Here is a 22,620-nt window from a genome sequence, read left to right as displayed (position 1 = left end):
AGAACCGGCACAACCAACATCCACATTTCGTCATGACATTAAGATCTCGACCTGATCCGATCCGACAAAGCATGAACAGCAAATATACAGCGTTGCTTCACTTCACTCCACTCCACTCCACTCTACTTCATAACAGACACAGAGTATGGAATATAGACGACAAGGAGGCCATGCCATGCGGCCATGCTTTGCCTGATTGCCAACCAGCCAGAGCCAGTCCTAGTGCACAAGCACACCATCATTATATTTTTTTTGTTGCTTTTTTTTTTGTTGCTGACGTTTCCATCCACTAGAAATAGCTATAGCAGAACCCAAAATCCCCAACTAGCTCTTATTCCACACTAAAGCTATCAAACTAAACCAAACATCCCTCTCTACTCTTCTTCGTCGCTATCTATCTACATCGAATACAATTTCCTCCTCTGTGTTAAATTCTGTATCTCTCGGAATAAGCTCTTTGTGTGCTGTGTGCTGTGTGTTGTGCGCTGTGGGGGCTGCCTCTGCTTTTGCTTTACTGCTTGCTTGCTTGCCATACCATCGCATCGGTCCATTTTCATTCGTTTGGTTTCGTCGTTTTATATAGTCATATTCATCGTGCTAGTGGCAGGCAGGCAGAGGCAGGCCAAGCCAGGCCGGTGGAGTCATTGAGAACTGGGAAAATTGCTTAAACTGAAATTATATTTTGCTGTGTCGTTGTGTGTCATTCTGAATGCTTGGTTCGTCGCAATCGTCGTCGTCGTAGTCGTCGTATATATGTGGGACATCAGCTGAAACAGCATGAACAACGACGAGCCACAGTCCACAGAGGTGGTAGAGAAGCATTAGTCGAGAAATGAATAGAACCAAGGGGGGTTTGTTCGGTTGGGAATGAAGTAAGTCGGTCGCTAAAATCGCTTGCCTCCCATACACCAGTGTTATTTGCGATGTTGGCGTTCTCTTGTGCCGCTGCCATAGTGCTTGCCAGGGCAAACCAGCAGAGATGCTCTGTTGTGGTGCTGTCGTGCCTTGGCTGTGCTATTTGGTGTGTGGCTCGCATACATACAGCAAAGACTTATACCAAATTGACGATGACTACGACTTTAACGAAAATTACTGAGTTACGAAAGGTTTTTTTTTTTCTTTTTTTTTGTTGTTGTTTGTTTTCAAGCAAAAAGTACTCTACAGTGATGTTGGAATTTTGTTAACAACACTTGGAAAGTATTGTTTTATAGCTTAAAAGACGAACATATTGCTCACTTACATGAACATTGTCATAATTAAAAAAATTGTTTTTTCAGGAATTTTGTTTTAAATTTTGTATCGATCAATTTTTCTATGTAAAAAGCTTGTTTCTAAACAAAACTAGTGCTTCTTCGTCGTCAGTTTTTAAGAAATGACTTTATGCAACATTAAAGATTACTGTATTCTAATAATTTTTGCATTATTGTCTCAAAATTCGTGATTTTAAAGTTATGACAGTATTCAAGTAAATGAGCGATATGTAGACAATTTTAAAGAATTTTTTTTTATAAAACTGGCGGGTGCAACTGACCTACTTGGACAAAGAAAAACACTCAAGGCTCATTTCATAATATTCCACGACGATCTTCTTGGAAATAAAGGATTGTAAGACCCCATTTTAGTTTCTACTCGTTTATTGATTATGTGATCAATACGAGCGAATGGATTTGGGCAATTCCATGGTAACTCACGTTACATTTACAAAAATTTCCAACACATAAATAATTTTTTTTTTTTTTTTTCAATTTTAATGTAAATTGATACGAAATTACTATCCATGAATGGAGCAGAACTATTACTTTCATAATTAACTAAAAAAATTGTCTTTGTTTTTAACATTTGCTTGGGAAAAATAAAAGTTTGATGGTAACTCACGTTACAAAAATCGGACACGAATTTTAAGAGTCCGACAGTATGAAGTTTTTATGTGAAATTAAGAATCTCAATTTGTTTTCAATGAAGATTCCACACATACAAAATTACAAGCTTTTAATATGAGTGACAAAACCAAACATTTTTTCAATATTTCGAGGAAAAATTTTAAAATATTTATGTAACTCACGTTACATTATTTTGGTAACTCATGTTACCTGCGATTTGTGGTTCCAAAAGTAAAGAAAAGATGCATTTTCACTCAAGTTTTTTTTTTCAACCAAATAGTGTGTAACGAAGCTTGCTTAAATGTTAACTTATTTTAGCACTCACGAGGGGATATTGTCATCGTCACTATTAGACTCATCATATTTTCAGTTTGCTTGTTTTTCCGTCATTTTCATATGAAATTCTTCTGTTGTTGGCAAGCTTATGCTATAAAAATGCTTTAAGATTATTAAACTCCCTGAATTTTATGTCTATCCATAAGGGAATACAACAAAGAATCTTTTCTTGCAACTTGCATAAAGAGTTGCCGTTTGTAAATAGTAATTTGCTAATAAAAAAAGTAAAAAAGACTGCATAATTTGTTCAAAATTCGTGTCCACTTTTTCATGGAATTACCCATTTAACATTTTCGAAAAAATCGTCGTTCAATAAAATCAGTGTTGTCTCCATGCCTTTTCGATTAAATGAATATCTGAAAGCATTTCCCATCTTTTAATATTCCTCAGGACTTGAAACAAGAAAAAATAATTGCTGAATCGAAACTTAAATAATGTATGTTGAACATAAACTCTTATTCCCTACTTTTTCCTCTGCGTAAACTGTCAATTAAGGATTTATGTAGAACTTAAATGCTTAAATTTCGATTGAGCAAACGGGTCTTAAAGAGCATTTTTCGCAAAAATTATCATACACAGTCAAGCTTGGTTTAAAAAACCAACACTTTGAATGAATAAAGTTTTTTAAAATCCAATTTTTCTAAAATTGTATGGTTCAACCCTTATTTTTATTGTGTTCTTTGACTATAATGAACTTTTTTATCAGCCCTATTCTGCTATTCGATTCACGTGATTAAAAAAAAAATCACTTCACTAATCACGTAAAATTGGTTTTGAAAAACTTTTATCTTTCGATAACAAAGTGTTGATATCGTCTGTTTTAGAAATTCTCAAGAAAAATTTGATGTTAAATTTTAATTTAAAACGCCATTTAAACGCTTTTTTCAGACGTGATTCAAATAGAATAGGGCTATTTGTGAAAAACTAAATTCGATTCCGTCAACTTAACATGCGGGCTTTGCTAGAAATACATCCAAAGCAAGCAATAAAGTGAACTTTCGCAAGTGAATATTTATCGGTCTCAGCTATACTAAAATAGAAGTTTCGAATTGCTCATGTTATGCGATATAAGCTCCATATTTTTAATTGTTTTGTTAACGGGAAAAGAAAAATAATAAAATCTGGCACCAGATCAATCCAGTTTACGGTATATAAAAATAAATCAGTCCTATTTTATAATAAAATTCAAAATTGTAGTATCGTCATTTTCGACTGTCTCTTATTTGAAGAAGAAGAAAAAAACGTAAACAAAATTTGTTTTTGTCAACCATTACTTGGGAAAATGGTTTCGCATTACGGGTTGACAGACATGGGTTGCATTTGAATCATTTATTTCAAAAATAACATAAGTCAATGAGCATTTACTTTTCAGGAGTAACTTTAAAGGCTTAAAACCCGGTTAAGACCTAAAAAGAGGTTAATATTTTAGCGGTTTTTAAATGCTTCTTAGGTAAATCCGGAGTATACCGTAGTATCTAAATCACTCCGAAGTAAACAGTTTTCTTGCCTTTTGTGGCGTGAAATAAATTTTCCAGTTTCCTTTTATAAGATTTTTAGTTCCGTAGAAATAAATTCCGACGGAGGTTCACAACGACACTTTAAATTCTGTAGGGAATTCAAGATCGTTCTATAAATTCTAATAGAAACAAAATTCTCCTAGATATTTACGATTAGAAAAACAAAAATTAAAAAAAATAGATAATGCAAACTGTTAAAAAATATCTAAACCAAATTTCAAAAAAATCTATTCATCTGTTAAGAGCTAGGGGCCAAGCTCGATGTACACCTCGACGCATAGAACGAAGGACGACCGAACTTTCCTTAAAAAAAAAATACGTTTATTTTCGTAGGTACTTGGAATAAGTTTTACTTAACGTCAAGAAAAAAAAAAAATAAACGAATGCATGAACCAAATAAAGTATTTATATCAAATACGTGAACCATATTCAATAACAAAAAAAAAAAAAAACACATTCGCGAAAAATAAAAAACAGTATGCCCTCAAGAGAAATAATTAAGAGGCTTGAAGTCTATAAGCAAAAATAACTTTTTTGAATTAAAGAACTGGAAAATATAAAAACAGTCAGCTTAATTTTTTTCACGTGAGCAAGATTCCACTCAAAAAATTGCATTTCACTTTTCCCCTATTATAAATTCCGGGTGAAACCTGCATTGTGTTCAAAATAATACTTGTTATTATAAAAACCTTTTTTAAATGCGGAAAATGTTAACAATAAATAAAAGGTGGCAAAAGCTAAGCCAAGAGCTTTCGGGGTTCCTCCAAAATATCGCAAATTTGTTTTGTATCAATTTTCGAGAACTATTAGGTAACTTTATACCTCATAATTGAACCAAAGTTTTTAATAAATGTACATTTTGTGTTCACAACACTGTTATCGTTTTGTATACCACCGGAGGGCCCATAGAGCCAGAGTGTATGACTTGGCGAAACCAACTTGAATATAATGTAGTTAGTCAAGTAACGAAGCAAGCAAGCTGAACCAACAACTGATGGTCGTCATCGTCGCATTCGTCGTCTTCTCGTCGCTATCGGTTTTTTTTTCTATACATTATACTTTGTCGTTCTCTTCATATCGCCGTCGTAGTTTGAGTTTCTTGCAAGTTTATAGCACTGCTACGAGGCTGGTTCGTTCGATATGTACCGTGTGTGTTGTTGGATTTCTTGTATTTCTCAGTTAATATTCACTTGAGGCAATCCATATCCCTGTCGAATATACTCGTTTTCCTCTCCTACCGACACATTCTTCAAAAGCCTTTTAGAAACGGTCTTCATCATTATCGTCATTGTTGCCGTCGTTGTTCTTCTGTTCAGTTCAGTACGTTCGTTTTTCGGTCGGTTTAGAGTTTTGACAACGACGACGTCGACGACTACGACGACGGACGTATAATCGAGAAACGAACGAGACGATTTAGTTGGTTCACTTCACTTAAACTCAGGGTTCAGAACAGAGATAAAGTGGATGGATAGTAGGGGATTTTAACATTAAAATCCTTCAGAGAGTATAGAAAGACAAACTGAACTTCTGGCGTCTGTGTGTGGTTTACTCTGTTTTTTTTTAATCTTCTGCTCCTCAATGTCTTTGTAGTTGTCTAAAATTTTATTTTATACATACTTATATTGTGAGTATTATTTTTTTTTATCATTTTATTTTTGCTTTCATTTTATTTTGAGCGTGTAATCATTTTAGTTGTGAAGACGATGATGACGACGGACGACAGGAACGCAGTCTCGTCATGATGATAATGGCGATTTGAATATGTTATGTGTTTGCCATGCAAGACAGTGAAGGAAGTTCTCTCTAGAGGAATGTAACTTTCATGATTCTTCCAACCCTGTCATGGAACTAAAAAAAACTAACAAAATCCTTTTCCTCAGCTCTAGGCAGCTTTCTAGTCAACCCTTAGTTTATAGTCAGGAAGATTGTTGAAATTCGTTATTTTTCTCTTCATAATTTTTGCATCCTCTATCGTCGAACTTTTGCTTTTCGAGTATTTATTCTTATGAGTTCTATAAAATGGACTTAATCCTCTGTACTTTGTTGAAAGTAAAACCTTTCTATCAAGGTGGATGCTGTATCAAACAACAAAAACAACTATAAAATAAAAGTACATGAGTTTCCTCTTTTTGATTCCATTTGAGTTATCTTCAAACCTGAAACACGGGACACCATCAGGCGGATTAAAAAGTCATTTTCCCATTTAAAACGATGAAGAGAGAAATTCGATAATAGTTCAGTACCTACTTGTACTACATACATATGTGTATATTCAGCAGCAAGTTGATATTGTAACTTAAGTGAATTGCTTGCTGCCAAGTAGTATAACCGTTCGCGTACACTAAAACCGAATTATCGGCCGACATCGGGTCGGAACTACTCGGACGACTTTCTCGGACGATCGTCTGCATACACTGCTTCCGATCTAGGACGGCGCTGCCGGTCTGTAGTCTGACTTTGTGAAACTTGAAGTGCATATAAAAATTGTTTTCAATGGAATATTTTGAAGAAATTAATATTTTTCAAAGTTTATACCGCCAATTTTTGCAAAGAAAAGGCTTTTAGCAATATCTCTGTATAAATCAATCCGACAACGGACGAAAAATCCAAACAAGTTCGGATTATGCCGGTTGATCGGTTATTATCGGGCGTCATCGTACGTCAACGTACGATGTCGCTTTCAGTGGTGTACGCACTCTCTTTTCTTTCTATGTGCTTGGTTCTATCGGCCGAGTTCGGCCTACAACGCCCGAACATACATCGGCCGATGACGGATTTGGTGTACGCGAGCCGTAAGAATGGTAGGGGTATTTGGCAGTTAAAGGTGTAACACTGCTGGAAGATGCGGTTATAGGGTTCGACATGTATTGTTTGTGTGGCATATCCAGTCACCAACTTAAATTTTGTATTCGATTCACGTTTTCCAGTTCAACTCATCCTGGAACGACACATACATAGGTGGTAGTTTAATATCATATTGCTGACGTTTGCCCAAGGCTTTAACTTTGCGTAATAAGGTCAAGTCAGTTGTTTTTTTTTTTATATCAATTTGAGTTTCTTTTTATTTCTTATCGCATTCTTTTTTTTTCAATTCACTTTCATCATAACTGGTTTCGTTACATTTTATTCAAAAATAAAACAATGTGCTCGAAAAACTAAACAACAAAAGACCGGCACAGGTTTATTTTATCAATTCGTTGTTTTGATTATTTTTTTTATTTTTTATTCAAGAGAGAATACATTTGAGTACCTACTTATCTGCAATTTTTCGTGTCCATGTATTCTCCAATATGCATACCTACAATGTAAGCGTAGAAACTAACTATCGTTGATAAGTTCCAGTTTGGTGATTTTTGGTCTTAGTGTGTATTTGATAATGTTGAACATAAACGACGGTGATCGTTCTTATTGCAACCTGTTGAATGACATTGTGCACAAAATAAGTCTCTGATACATGTGCTGAAAACGATGATTTGGCGGGAAAGATATGTTGCCTTATGGTTTAAAATTCTATTTCTATAGCTGAAGAAGGAAATAAAGGCTTACAAACACTTTCATATAATTATTCTTGATATAACCATTAAAAAAACTGAAGGCGAGCCAAATAAGTCATAAAAGGTTAGCCATAAACGTTCGATTGGAGGCTCATCATAATTCTAGATTGAAACATTAGTTGATTTTCTACCATAGTTGAGAGTTTGTTTGAAGAGTTGTCCAAAGGGTACATTGTTTCCCTCATCAATTGTCATTCACAACAATTTTCGACCAAATAGGACAGTTATATTTTACTCTTCACAAATTTTTTTCTTAAAATGTTATTGTATTCAAGTTCTTAAGATTATTATTACAATTATTTTATTTTATTTATTTTTTTCAGGAACTTATTGGTCAAAATAGCAACGATAGTTCAAGTGGTGGAGGTGTCAGTGGCTTGGGCTCCGGCCCTCCTGGTACACCAACACCCCAACAAGTGATGCGACCTACCCCTTCACCAACTGGTTCATCAGGCTCAAGATCAATGTCTCCTGCTGTTGGTAAGTAATACAAAAAAATAATTAAATTTATAATACTAACGAAAAAAAACTCAAATATTAGTGCAAAATTTGCCTATTTCGCGTCCATCGAGTAATCAATCTCAGCCGGGCCAGCAAATGCCACCAACAACTGCGAGTCATATGTCCCATGGCAGTAGTGCATCAATTGCCGGCATTCAACAGCAATCTCAGCCACCAGGGCTGCCTCCGGTGTCGTCTGGAAATTCTCAACAATCGCCAGCGTCACAGCAACAAACTCCCCCAAATCAATCTGTGAACAGTATGTCAGCGCAAGGTAGCTATCAATCACAACCTCCACCACTTTCTCATATGCATGGCTATAAAATGGGACCGGGTTCAGGGCAAAGCCCCGGCTCAGCCCCACAAAATATGCCTCCATATCCACCGCCGCCACAACCGCAACAATATTCCCAAGGTAGTTCATTGATATAATAAAATTAAACAACAAAACATAATGTAGTAGTAATATATATTTTATTTCTATAGTTTATTATAAAATTTTTTTTTTATTTCATAGGAAATTACCCGCCTCGTCCACAATATCCAAGCAGCTATGCACCAACACCATCCACAAATCAACCGTCATCTGCCAACACTATGCCACCTGGACCAAATCAATATCCAGGCCGACCTTTGCCCAACCACAGTGGCAGTCAGCACACGCAGTTCCCGCCATATCAGCAGAATTGGGTACCACCATCGCCACAAAGTCATGCAGGTATGATGGGCAATCATGTGCAAGGCAAGGGTACACCACCACCACCTCCACAAGCGAACGTCGTTGGCTCTCCGCGACCTCTCAACTACCTGAAGCAGCACCTGCAACATAAGGGCAGCTACGTGGGAGGCTCTAGTCCAACTCCGCCTCAAGGTTACGGCAATGGGCCGGCGGGTAGTATGCATTTGCCAATGGGTCCACCCCATCACATGGGCCCGCCACACGGTCCAACGAATATGGGACCACCAACATCGGGCCTACAACAAGGTGGACCACCATCGGCACAAGTACCCACCGATGGTAGCTCGACACCGGATCATGGTGTAATTTCTCAAGATAATGGCATTACATCATCGGGTTCCGCGGCGGCCAGCACGCATCCAGTGACCTCCGTTGTGACAACGGGTCCCGATGGCACTCCGTTGGATGAGGCCAGCCAACAAAGTACACTGTCAAACGCTTCAGCAGGTAAATTAATTTATTCTTACTTTTGCAAGTTTGATGTTAACGAAATTAAATTTTTCTATTTCTCTCGATAAAGCATCTGGTGAAGATCCTCAATGTACAACACCGAAATCACGGAAAAATGATCCATACAGCCAAAGTCATTTAGCGCCACCAAGCACATCGCCCGGTGGTCATCCTCACAATGAGGATTTTGAAATGAATTCGCCACCAAATTGGTCACGAACACCCGCTAGTCCGGTAAGTAAAATTTTTATAAACATTTTCAAAAAAAAATTACAATTATTAATTTTGTTCTTAAAACAGCAGGTTTTCAATAGCCACGTTCCTCAAGAAACTTACCGGACATCAACAAAGAAATCCGATAGTTTGTGCAAGCTCTACGACATGGATGAGAACCCAGATCGTCGAGGCTGGCTTGATAAATTGCTTAGCTTTATGGAGGAACGACGAACACCAATAACGGCATGTCCGACCATTTCAAAGCAGCCTTTAGATTTATATAGGTTATATATTTATGTAAAAGAACGAGGAGGATTCGTCGAGGTATGCAAGGTGCCGTAGTAATTCCTTTTACTAACTTTTTTAGAATCAAACTAGCCAAATCAAACAAAATTTAAAAAAAAGCAAACACCACCAACCAATAAAAAAATACAAACAACCTTTCGAATCAGCTAAATTAATATTTTTAAAAAATCATTACCAAATTATTTTATAATCAAATTTTCAAAAGCATGCTATTTCAACTTTTTGGGCTGCATTTTTACTTCTTTTTTTTAAATTTTTTTCATTTTTTTTTTTTCAATTTGTTCTTATTGTGATGCAAAACAATTTAAAAATTAATTTCAGAGCATAAGATAATTATGTGCTGTGAGCACTGCAAATCTTTCTTCATTTAATTTTTCTAAATTCGTTTAGTGTTTTTTTTTTTCTGTAACCAGCTTTTTGAAATAAACTACGTATACACATAACTTTTATATGAAAATATTGCAAAATTGAATTCTAATAATAATTTTCTTTCACAATGTCTTAACTTGTGATCATTTACTTTTCTCTTAAATAAACCTTTTATTAGGGATTTTGCCATCTCTTATCGCAGGTTGAAATGTGTCACTCAATTGGTTTCCATACTAAGCCAGTTAATTTACTTGATTATTTGAAATCTAAGTGTCAGGCATTGTAAAACAAAACATAAGCCTTGTTCCTATATTATTAAAATCGATTCGTCTAACGATAGGCGTAAAACTAAACAAAAAATAATCATTTTTATCAAAAAAAAAAAACAAAACCGACTTCTATGAATGGAAACATATGTAGATTTATGGTTTTCTCATGGATTATATGTATATATATAATCTATTCTATTCTGTTCTGTTCTATTCTATTCCATTACTAAACGGAACTAAAGGTACCGGAGTTTAATATAATAATAAAATAAATCCTGCAAAAGTTAGACAGATAAGGAAGAGAAAACTGTTCTGCAGCTTCTGTATTTATGTCTAGGTCATTCTACTTCGATTTGACGATTCTTCTAAACCCTTCTATTTGTATAATGCTGTATATTGTGAATAAATAATCTGGAGTTTTCAATTTGTTTGAAAGCGAATTCTCAGAAAAGTATCGTTTTCTCAAATTACACTGCATGTCACAATATCATAGAATATCCCCTTGAACATCCTGGTGTTTTATTTTTATAATGCGTCTGTTGAACTCTGGCTGATGGTAATGGTAGTTCCTTGACATTGATAAATCAGTCATAGTGTTATTAATAAATTAAAAAGACAAAGGACCGTCGCGGTTGATGGTTAATTTCAAACTCAACTTGAGTTCTAAAGACCAACCCGGAACTTCATGAACTTCCAAAATGCATTACTCAGCTTTGACCTGCTGAGTTGCATTCTGGAAGTTGGCTTGACCGAGCTTGACTTGACTGAGCGTTGCGTCACATTAAGTGTGACACAAAGTTGCTGTAATTCATTATTTCATTATAACTATATTTAAGTAGAGCGGGTCAGCTCTGAGTGATGCAATATGGGGCATAACAATAGTTCTCAAAATGGGACAATTTTGTTCGATAATGATCAAGTTCCAAATGAATACCATCGGTTCCAAACGAATACAGATTAATTTTGCTACTTTCTTCATTTGCTTCTGTGCCCAACAGAATCTTATAAGAACCAAAAGAAAGTCTCATTTTCTAAACTGAATGTTTAAAGTTAAATACACACTTTTATTGCATGTAAAGTAAAATGATTGAAGCTCAGCAACGTTCCCATCGTAAAATACGACCCAAGCTTTCCACAAATACTGAAAAACAATTTCTGCAGGTTTTTCAAATTATTCTTAAAATTAGCCACAAGTGTAATTTGCTTAGTTCCTACATCGATTTGTCATCAAATTCCTCTCGGAACAAGAAATATAAAAAAAAATCAAACTTATCGCGCTACCTCACCTCCAAGAATGTGCCAAATAACGTGTTGCTAGATTATCCTAAGCAGAATTCCGGATTATCCTGGGCAAAATTTTTTTTTGCTTTTATATTCATTTCAGTAGTTAAATTAAAGGGAGTAAAATAAAATAAATTTGCATTACATTAAGGACATTCAAAATTTAAAAAAAAATCCATCATTTTATTATCATCCCGTAGTGATCCCATCCAAAACCCTAAGTAGTAGTTGTGTGGAAAAATTATTTGATTATTATACCTATGTGTCATTTATAGAATATATAAGAATATTTTTTTAAATGTCCCATTTGTGCTGTTATTGAAAAAATTAAAATTTGTGTTATTTTTATTTTTTTTTTTATTTTTTTGTAAACTTAAATTAAGTTGCAACAAATTTGTTTGTATCTCGATGATTTTTCAACATTGCTTGCTTTTGTTGTTTTTTTTTTTAATATTTTCAAAATGAGAACTTGTTTAACCCTTGATTTTTTCTTTTCCTATAAATTATACAAAAAAAAAAAAAATAAAAATAGGTTACAAAAAGCAAAACATGGAAGGATATTGCTGGGCTTCTGGGAATCGGAGCGAGTAGTAGCGCAGCTTATACTCTGCGAAAACACTACACCAAAAATCTTTTGGCATTTGAATGTCATTTCGATCGGGGAGACATTGATCCATTGCCAATAATACAACAAGTCGAGGCTGGTTCCAAAAAGAAATCTGCCAAAGCTGCATCAGTTCCATCACCAGGTAAATTTTTTTAAACTGAAATTTAAATAAAAATCAAATAAAATTTATTTAAAAATTAGCTGAATAACGATGAAACATTAAAATATATTTTCATTATTTTTCTCTCCCCCACCTCTCTTTCTCTCTCTCTCTCTGTCATTCTCTTTTTTTCTCTCTACCTCTTCTTTTCGCCATAAATCTCATTTTTCATTCATACATTTTAAATTACGAACAACTGGTTCTGCAACAGCTGGCTCTTCGAACTCCCAGGACTCGTTCCCGGCACCGGTGGCGGCGAACACAACTATTGATAGTTATCCGGGTTATCCGAGTGGTTATCCTTCTGGAGCACAGCCCGATTACAATGCAGGTGCTCAAATCCAAAGGCCACCGTCACAAACTAACGCACAAACCCCTCATGCAGGTGACTAAACGCTTTTCATTTAACTCCCATTATTTTCATTTCAAAATAAAAACAAAAGCAATATAATAACTATTTATTTTTGTATATAAACATAAATATTTATTTTTTTATTTTGTTTTGACAAATCATATTCATTATATATTTTTTTTAATTTTTATGAACGTGTAAAAAGTTCCATTTTCATATAAACTAATCAAAACTACTTCGCCTCATTTGCCTTTTATTGTTTTCTGTTACTTTAATCGTTGTTTGTCCTTTTTTTCTTAAAAAGGAATGGACATTTTTTTTGTTTGTTTGTTTCTTTATTTCTAAAAGTATTATTTTTGGCTTTTATGTTGATTTGTTTTATATATTTTCATAACATACGAGTATGTACCTACTACTATCTCACTTTTAAAACAGCAAAAGAACGAAATACGAAATCCTTTGGCACGCGAGTTAAAAATTAAAATAAAAGAAAACACGAAAATAGTTAGAGTAATTGTATTAAAATAAGAATTCAAATTTCTTTACTATTTGCTCTCTGATTCTAATGAGTTTATTTTTAAATCTTTATAATAAAAAAATAAAAATAAGTCGAATTGTTGTTCAGTTAGTTTAATAGAAGTAGTTTTTATTTCTTTTCTTCTTAAGTTATTTTTTTTTTAATTGCAAACTATATTTTGTTGTTTAAGTTTTCGTTTTTCTCCATTATTACTATTTAAGTTAATAAAACCAAAAATTCGTGTGTTTGTATGTTACAATTGTAATAAATAGGAAATACTCAAGCAACAGCTGGTGATAATATTAGTGTCAGCAATCCTTTTGATGACCCGGTAGGTGCACAGCCTCGTGCCCCTTATCAACAGGGTAGTACATATCCTCCGGTGTCTAGATCGCAAGGTATTAATTAATAAACTTTTATTTTTTTGGTTTGTTTGTTTACAAAAAAAAAAAAAAAATGAGACTACTCTTCTTCTCTCTCTCTACATACGAAAATATTTTTTTTTTTTTTATATATTGAACAAATTTTTTTCTTATATACTTTTGCAACAACAACAAAAATCAAATATTTGTGTACCTACTTTCAAAATATTTTTTTTTGTTTTTAATATAATTTTATTTGTTGTAATATTGGTAAATAATGTGCAAAGCTTTTTTCTATAAATTGATTTCGTTTTTTGATTTGCCATTCATTTTTCTAAAGACATCTATCTACAAAACAGTTATTTCGTTGCATGCCTTATTTTTTTAGGTTATTTTTTAACTAATTTTTACACATATGTTATTTTTCTTTAATTTTTTATTGAAATTATTTTTGGTTCAGATTTTACCATTCAAATCTTATTCATACTTAAATACGAAGTGAAATAGCAATGGGAGAGAACAATAGCCGTTTTGTGGTAACTCAGTATATATCTGGGTAAACAGTTTTTACTAGCCGTGTTTTATTGGTACTCAGTATTTTACTGAGTAAACATTTTATGCTGTAAACAACAACAATTGATTACTTTTATTTATTTATTAATAATCCTTATTGTTGAAGGGCCAAATATGTATAATGCCCAAATCACAATATTACGAGACGACGAGACGAGAGCGAGATTTTAAAAAATTCCAAATAATGAAAATATATGAAACAATACACAATATTCCGATTCTCGTTGCGTTAAAATTCCGAAAATTTGGAAAAAGGACGCACGAGACGACGATTTTTCGAAAATGAAATTTTAATATAAAAATATTCTTGACAGTTCATATGAATAAAAGTTTTCTCAATTTAAAACATTCGAGTTAGCTCAGATGAGAAGGTGATTGCCTCCCAACTTCTCCGCCCGGAGTTCGATTCTCAGTAAATACTGTTTATTTTTTTTATTTTTGTTTACTTTATAGAATAAAAAATCGCAGTATTGTGAATTTCCATACGATTATAAAACGATTTTTATTTAAATCGAAAACGTTCAGAAAAAACGTCTCGCTCTCGTCTCGTCGTCTCGCAATATTGTGAATGGGGCATAAGTTTAGAAAAAAAATTTCTCTGTAAACCACAAACGAATACTTTTGTTTATCCTAACCAATCATTTGTCTTTGTTAATCGTTACAAAATTTTACTGAGCTAAGTACTGTTACCAGTTACCAATAAAACACGTCAACTGTTAACAACAACGAACGAATACTTTTATTTATTATTATTAATCCTTTGTTGCTGGAGGGTCAAAAATGTAAATGTTTCAAGAAAAAATTCTCTGTAAACTACAAACGAATACTTTTGTTTATCCTTAGCAATCAATTGTTGTGTTTACCGTGAAAATGTTTACTCAGCTAAGTACTAAGTTACCGCAATAAGACGGTTTTTTTATTTTGAAATCGGGGGTAATATTGCAGCGGATGTAGCATGTAATGCTTGATTGCAAACTTAGAAGTGTGACATCAAGCTTCATCTAGACACCAGCCGTTAAATTATACAAGATGATTTGCATTAGATGCGAAAAAAGCTAGAGCGTGTATGTTGGATTGAAACAATAAAACAAATAAAATCAGAGAAAATCTTGTAGTTCAAAGTATCTTTATCTTAAATATCTATTGGAAATTTAAGATTTTGTTAAGTGTCGAGAAAATTTTTTTTAAATTAAGAAATCGAAAGTTAAAAAATCAAATTTAAAAAAATCTTTTTTTAACATTAAAAGTTTTTTTTTACATTTTACACTTCAAAATGATGTCTGTTAAGCTAGAACTACATCGAAACACAAAAGCAAAAAAAATATAAAAAGTAAACAAAAGTACAAAATTACAAAAACAAATTTATTGATGTGACATTTAAAAACATGTATTATTTGAAAAATTAGAATACTTTTTGTACTTTTTTCAATCTGTGTTTCTACATATATAGTTCAGGCTTAAATTTTGAAAAAACTGACTTATGCTTTGATGAAATTAATAAATTAAAAAAAATTAATCAATTTTTCCGCCATATTTCCGTTCTCCGAATTTTTTGAGAAAAACTAAAAAAAGATTCTAACAGTTTTGTTAGAATCAATTAAACTATTACGTACACTAAATTTAATCGAAATCGTTATAGCCGTTTTCGAGAAAAGCAATACCTCAAAAGCGGCATATGGGAAACATGCGTTGGAGATACTAAAAAACTAAAAAAACGGGTCTAGAAAACTACGCAAAAATAATCTGTACCAAGTTTCAAGCAAATCCATCCATCCGCTTAGCCTAGCTCGATGTAAAAATAGATATTCCTAGGAATAAGCTCAAACTGAGGTTTATATGACTATTGAAAAATTTGGTACAGTGCAATAACACCCGCGGCAGTAACCCCTGCAGTTGTTATCCCTAAAGGAAATATCCCCTGGAGGCTTTCTTTCAAGCAATAACACCTACTTCAAAAAGCATTAAGGTTGTTTTTGTCACTCTGAATGTGAGTAATAAGCACTTTCACTACCAATAACGAATATAAAAGTAGAGGAAGGTATGGGGGAGGGGCATTCTGCCCCCGTCACCCCCCTGCTTGGGCTCATTATAGGATTTGGGGTGGGGACAAGGTTGGGTATGTACAAAGTTTCTTTTGGTATCCAAGAAACTTTAAAATTTTGAAGGAAAATTTGCCTACACCTCGGACCCACCCCAAATCCTATAGTGTGCCCAAGCAAGGGGTCTTGCAGCATGCGCCCCCAATACCTTCCTCAACGTTTATGGGGCGTATGCATTGCATTTTTTTTTTGGTTTTCAATCAAATAAAGTGGATTACTTAAAACTCGAAAAAATTAAGAAAAAGCTATAAGACCCACGGCTGCAATTGCCATTTTAGAAAGGAAAGAAAGTCTTTTCGTTTGGGAGATAACCCCTGTAGGGGTTATTGCAGCGGGGGCTATTTCTCTGCACAGGTTTCCATGGGGAAGTTCATATTTCCATCAAAAATGATTTTTTTTAAACATGGGAGATTGATTTATACTTGCAAGAATTGATTTCGTGCTGGAGAATACCGAAAAAGTGGGTCTCGAAATTCCGTCCGTGCATCTGTGCGTCCATCTGTACACATTTCCACAGCCTAAACGCATGGACGGATTATCTTCAAATTTGTTACTAATGATTGTTACTAATGATTTTTATAGAATTCTGAAATTCAAATATTTCAAGTTATACCAAATAAATCCAAAACGGCTCTAACGATTTTGATTAAAGTTTGCAGACGTAATACATATTCAAAGCAATTTCAATAAAACTGCAAACAAAATTTTGCCCTAAATGTCGGCTCTTCCCAACATCAACAATATTTCTTTAAAATTTATATAGAGGCATCTCCTAAGATCTGCAAGTAAACTAACATAAAAGTGTTTTGAACTGCAACAGCAAGTACGTCCGACCAAGTCGTGCATTTTATTTTAACATGAAGGATTGATTTTTTTTCTTTTGTCATTGTAGTTGTGTAACTTTGTGTAATGAGTCTGTTGAAGCTGTCAAATTTCCATCAAAAATAAAAAAAAAATGTCTTAACCACTTGATTCAATTTCAGAAGAAAAAGATGAAATTAAAATTGCTTCCATTTTTTGTTAATAGTATAAACAAATTTTACTGATATTTGAATGTGTAGGTAGTATTAGTATAAGTGCAAAGAAGGCCTGCAGAATTGATTTTCAATGATTTTCAATTAAAACTAAATCAATTTGTGTTTGTTTCCCCATGGAATGCAAAAATATGGCAAATCCTTGTTTTTACTAGTCTTTCAGTAACTATTCGCCCGATGATGGAACGTTGTTTCTAAAAGGCGCCGCAATAATTTAAAATTACAAAAAACTAAAGAAAGTTGTTAAAAATTTAATATTTCATAAAATAAAAACATTTAAATTAAAAATATTTAAATAACAAATTTTTTAAAATTGAAATTTTTTATATGTTTTTCTTTTTTATTTTTCATAATTTTATGGTCCGTAGACCGTCTGTAAAGTCGGTCTACATCTAATGTTCTTTTTCTTTTATGAAGCTTTATTTTAAGACCCAATTTTGATTTTAGACAAAAAATAGATTCTATAAAGAAATAAATAAAAGTTATCAAATAAAGTGGTTTCAAAATACCGAGAAAATAGTTTTAGTCCGAAGTTTTCTACTTTTCATTCCCCTGTTTTTCGGCGTATATAGTTATTTTAAGTTTTTACAAAATTTCCTCAAATCAGGTAATTTACCTGCGTTTGCAGGGGGAGCTGTAAGAAAATGACTACTTTGGTTTACTTGCAAAAAAAAAAGAACTCAGTTCAGTTCAAATTACTAACTTCAACAACGAATTGAAACTACGCCATTGCATTTTGAATGAAACGAGTATTTATAGGATCAGTTTCAGTCAGTCATTCGACGCACACAGACGTGCCGCGGATAAATATTGAAATTAAACAACCACCGACCCTAATCCCCAGAAAACCTTTTTTTTCTACCAACGGAGGATTACCTGGAAATTGGCTTACGTTTTATTACCCTGTGGTAATAAAACATAATCTTAATTAACAGAGCTAATCCGTTAAGCTGCTGGTTAATGTGCGCGCGAAAGTTTTTTTAAAAATATTGTGTGTGCAGTTAAGCAGTGTCATAAACTTAAACAATAAAACATACCTAAAAGTAATTAAAACAATGGCCGATCGTTTTAATCCGGACACCGCATTTATTGCCCTGGAGAAACTCCTCCAAAAAATCATTAATGACCTGGGACCTGAATATAGTCCCAGATTAAATATGACATTGGGAAGTTTTATCCAATTAAACAAAGAAGGACAACTAGACAAGGGAAACCAAGAAGATGACAACATGGAGACGGAGTGCGAGCCAAGCGACGAAAGTGATAAAAAGCCAGCCAACGAAGAACAGCCTGCCAGCGAGGAAGTTATTGTCAGTGATGAAGAGGACATCAGTGACTCTGCTTCTAGTTCTGAGGACGGCAGCTTATCCCCCCAGCCAGGTCAGAAGAGACCGCGAAAACCAGCCAAAGATGCCAAGGGAGCTAAAAAACCAACTAAAATTATAGACAGCAAGGCATCATCACCAACGGAGTCACCAATAACTGCCCCACCACAAGCAGGAAGCCAGCTAGCACCAAAAACTGCAACCCAAACGAGTGGGCAACAACCAACGGCTATCATCACCAACTCAACCCAGCCAACGAAACCAACATCAAGCAACAAGACAACAGGAATGCCGCCAATCTTCTGCTTTTCCGGCAACATTGCAGAAATCAGGCGATTCTGCAACGGAAAAAAGATCAACGTGACCTTCAAAAACCGAAACACTAAGACGACAATCATCTCTACAGGAAACCGCCAATCATTTGAAGATGTTAAGAACTTCTTAAAAGCTAGGAAGATTCAGTTTAACACCTTTACTCCCCGTGAGGACCGGAAGAACCTACTGCTCTTGAAGGGACTTCATTTCACACTGGCAGCCATAGAAGTGGAGGATGAACTGAGGATTGAGGGTCTTCCAGTAATAAAAGTCACGGAGTTTAAATCGAAGAAGGCGCAAGCAAAGCCGTGCAATAACTTTGTTGTCGAACTCAACAAAAACTGTGACATCGCTGAAGTTTTCTCCAAGACCCTGATAATGAACCACAAGGTTTATTGGGAGCGGTTAAGGTCGAACGACATCGTGCAGTGCCGCAACTGCCAACGCTTTGGTCACACTGCCACCAACTGCGGGCGCCAGTACGTGTGCGTCAAATGCAAGGAGGAACACGAACCAGGCCAGTGCAAAAGGAAAGAGAACACCGGATTGGACGTTTGGTGCGCCAATTGCCAAAAGGAAGGACATCCAGCGAGCTTTAAGGGATGCCCAACACTAAAGGCTAAGCTCACAGAGAGAAACACCATGAAGGCGGAGAAAAAGGCTCAGCAAGAGTTTACTGCAAAATCAGCCTGTGCGCTGACCCGCCCAGCAATCAGTTATGCAGCAATGGCCCAAAAAGCACGAGGAGTTAAACCTACGACAGCAACAACAACAGCAAAACCAACAAGCACCAAAAGCCAGACGCAGCAGCAGCCACAACAACAGCAAACAAGGACCCCAGCTAAAACCTTCCCTGTCAAGACAGGACCAACGAAGCCATCAAGACCAGGCCCAACATCAACACCACCATCGATGAACCTCAACAACGAGGTTGAGCGCCTCTTTGGGGATAATCTTATCACAGTGATGCAGAAAGCCCGAAGTGCCGTTCCTACAAATTATCGGCAACTGAGTGAGGGAGATAAGTCCGCGGCCTTAGCCACCTTCATATTTACCTTATGCCATTAAAGAAGCTCCGCATACTGACGTACAATGTCAATTCATTGTACAGCCTGGAAAAGAGGACATCATTTCACTTGTTCATGAAGAACCACAATCCAGACATTGCCCTAATTAGCGAAACCAACGTAACAAGGAAGAACAATATCGATATCCTTGGATTTAACACCTATCGTCAGGATAAAACGGAGAACCGCAGAGGAACCGCAATATTTGTCAAGAAGAAACTGAGCACCAGCGAAACCATCATCACCGGACTCCTCACCAGTGAAGCCACTGCCATCAACTTAAACGTAGGGAGAGATGAAACTTTGACGATTATCAGCGTATACTTCAAGTGCAGCTCCACCGTCAGAAACATCCAAAAAGATCTGCAAACCCTCAACGGCATCCTGTCAAGAAGCACTTATGGACTCATCGGCGGTGATTTTAATGCGAGACATCACCTTTGGATGGATACAACTATTAGCATCGGAGGCAAGGCGATAGCTGACTGGCTGGATGTCAACAGTTCTCTACACTCGCTAGTAACAGTCTCCCAACCAAAACCAACCTACCCGAGAACGCCATCAACGCTGGACTTCTTTCTCGCAACATCAAACCTCATCCACATCGAACCAGCCTACAGCAACTTCAACTGTTCAACAGTACCCAGCGACTCGGACCATGAAGCTGTTCAGCTTATTATCCAGCTTCACCAACCCATCTCCCTAGCAGCACAACCATCGGCGTGCTTCATCAACTACAGAAGTTTTGACGTAGACCGGCTGCAGAGAGACGTCGAACAAACCGTCAGGCTCCCTCCACACAATAAGAACCTTGAGAATACTGAAATTGATGCTGCTATTGACTCCCTAGAAATGGCAATTACAAGCGCAGTGGACAACCAAAAACAGCCGAAGACATCAAAGGACCGCTACCAACATCTCCCAGAACAGGTGCAAAACCTATACGCCCACAGACAACGGTTAAGGAAACGCCTCCAAAGGATTCACCAACGGGACCTGAATACATCAAACCCCAACTACCGGACAGTGTGGAGTGAGCTACAGTGCACTAACATCATGCTCCGTAACTCCATTCAGCACTATAACAACACACAGTTCCAGAAGAGACTGCAGTCAATAAAGCCAGGGCCTGATGCCTTCAAGAACATCAACCGAATTGTTGGACAGAAGTCACCAATGCCGGAAGTCGTTAACACCAACAATGGAGAAGCAACAACATCTCTGGAAAAAGCAGAAGCATTTGCAGCCCACTTTGAAGGTAACTTCTCACCGAACCCTTCCGCAGACACAGACTTTATAGAGGAAGTCGAGGCATCCATCCAAAGGACTCTGCTACCTAACCCGGATAAAGTGATATTCAGCGACACAAATCCTGCAAGTGATCCTACTGACAGCCCAAACCTGACTACCCCAGAAGAGATTGCCGAAATAATTAACCTATCCAAACCGAAAAAATCTGCTGGACCGGATGGCATCTCCAACTTCATCATAAAGAGGCTCCCGCAAACAGTGATAATCTTCTTGGCTATCATCCTCAACAACTGCATAAACAACTGCTACTTCCCACAGAAATGGAAAACTGCAAGAATTGTGGCGATTCCTAAGAAAGGTGCTAGGAACATCATCTCCAATTACAGACCAATCTCTCTTCTCAACAATCTTAGTAAGCTCTTGGAAGAGCTGACACTCAGGAAGCTGAAGAAGTTTTGCAGCGATAACAACATCATCCCAGACATGCAGTTCGGTTTTCGGGAGAAGCACTCCACACTGCATCCGCTCATGAAGTTCCACCAAGACATCACCTCAGCTTTAAACAACAATCAAGTTACCGTCGCATGCTTTCTGGATGTCGAGAAAGCATTTGACAGCGTATGGATCGATGCCCTTATCCATAAACTTCATTTACTAAGCTTTCCTTTGGCACTAATTAAAATTATTTTTTCTTTTCTCTCTTCCAGAAACTTTTTTGTGCAAGTGGAGGATCGGAAATCACCAATGAAAGTCATTCGAGCTGGAGTTGCTCAAGGATCCAAACTTGGCCCCTTTCTATTCAGCATCCTGACATCAGACCAACCGCCTGCAAGTGAGTGCGAGAACCTGCTTTACGCGGACGATTCACTCACATACTGCAAGTCCATCTCGCCAAACATAGCTGCCAGGAAAGTCGAAGCTCACATTCGGAAACTGTATGAGTTCTACAGTAAATGGGGTATCCGGATCAACTCATCCAAGTCGGAACTATTGTGCCTTAGACGATCAGGAGGAAGAGGCAGTCGATCGGCTGGAAGCTGCAGAAGCATCACATTGACACTTCCAGATGGAACTAGATTGCCAGCCAAACGCAGCGCCAAGTACTTAGGAATCAACTTTAACGAGCTCCTCAGATTCAACAATCACTCCCGTTTGGTCCTCAAAAAAGCCAACTTTGCCTTCCATCGCCTTCACCCTCTGATAAAAAAAAGAACAGGATTAAGTCAACCAACGAAACTCTTGATCTACAAGCAGCTTCTGCGACCTGTCATTGCCTACAGCTTTCCGGTATGGTATACCATCTCCAAGACAGCCATGAAGGAACTACAAATGTTCGAGAGAAAAATACTGAGGATGTGCACCGGACTTTACTTCGATCGACAGCGACAAAAATACTACAGCAACAAGCGACTCTACAAGGAAGCAAAAATCATACCACTGGACAAGTATCTACTGCGATCGGCGAAGATACTTGTAGGAAATATCGCCAACCACCCCAATCAGCTGATGAGAAGAATGATAGCCCAACAACGACATCCGG

General features: G+C 36.2%; 2 protein-coding genes across 18 annotated transcripts in view; one reads left to right on the top strand and one right to left on the bottom strand.

The window, feature by feature from the left end:
• Positions 1-22,620, bottom strand: part of LOC129913423 (annexin B9) — a 206,492-nt gene that overhangs the window by 17,682 nt on the left and 166,190 nt on the right. The gene's annotated exons all lie outside the window — the stretch shown is intronic.
• Positions 1-22,620, top strand: part of LOC129913417 (trithorax group protein osa) — a 96,587-nt gene that overhangs the window by 62,026 nt on the left and 11,941 nt on the right. For 4 of the 17 annotated variants that reach the window (XM_055992059.1, XM_055992058.1, XM_055992057.1 and 1 more), the window contains exons 5-12: positions 7,611-7,767; positions 7,829-8,203; positions 8,306-8,974; positions 9,048-9,211; positions 9,278-9,526; positions 11,951-12,169; positions 12,387-12,570; positions 13,327-13,452. In XM_055992059.1, the coding sequence (XP_055848034.1) occupies positions 7,611-7,767; positions 7,829-8,203; positions 8,306-8,974; positions 9,048-9,211; positions 9,278-9,526; positions 11,951-12,169; positions 12,387-12,570; positions 13,327-13,452 (2,143 nt within the window). The remainder of the gene's footprint in view (positions 1-7,610; positions 7,768-7,828; positions 8,204-8,305; positions 8,975-9,047; positions 9,212-9,277; positions 9,527-11,950; positions 12,170-12,386; positions 12,571-13,326; positions 13,453-22,620) is intronic. The other 13 variants (XM_055992068.1, XM_055992063.1, XM_055992064.1 and 10 more) reach the window with 13 other exon arrangements.

The sequence above is a fragment of the Episyrphus balteatus genome, chromosome 3 (assembly GCF_945859705.1).
Source record: "Episyrphus balteatus chromosome 3, idEpiBalt1.1, whole genome shotgun sequence".
Taxonomy (NCBI): domain Eukaryota; kingdom Metazoa; phylum Arthropoda; class Insecta; order Diptera; family Syrphidae; genus Episyrphus; species Episyrphus balteatus.
Note: the sequence above shows the minus strand (reverse complement) of the source record. Positions and strands in the feature narration are given on the sequence as shown.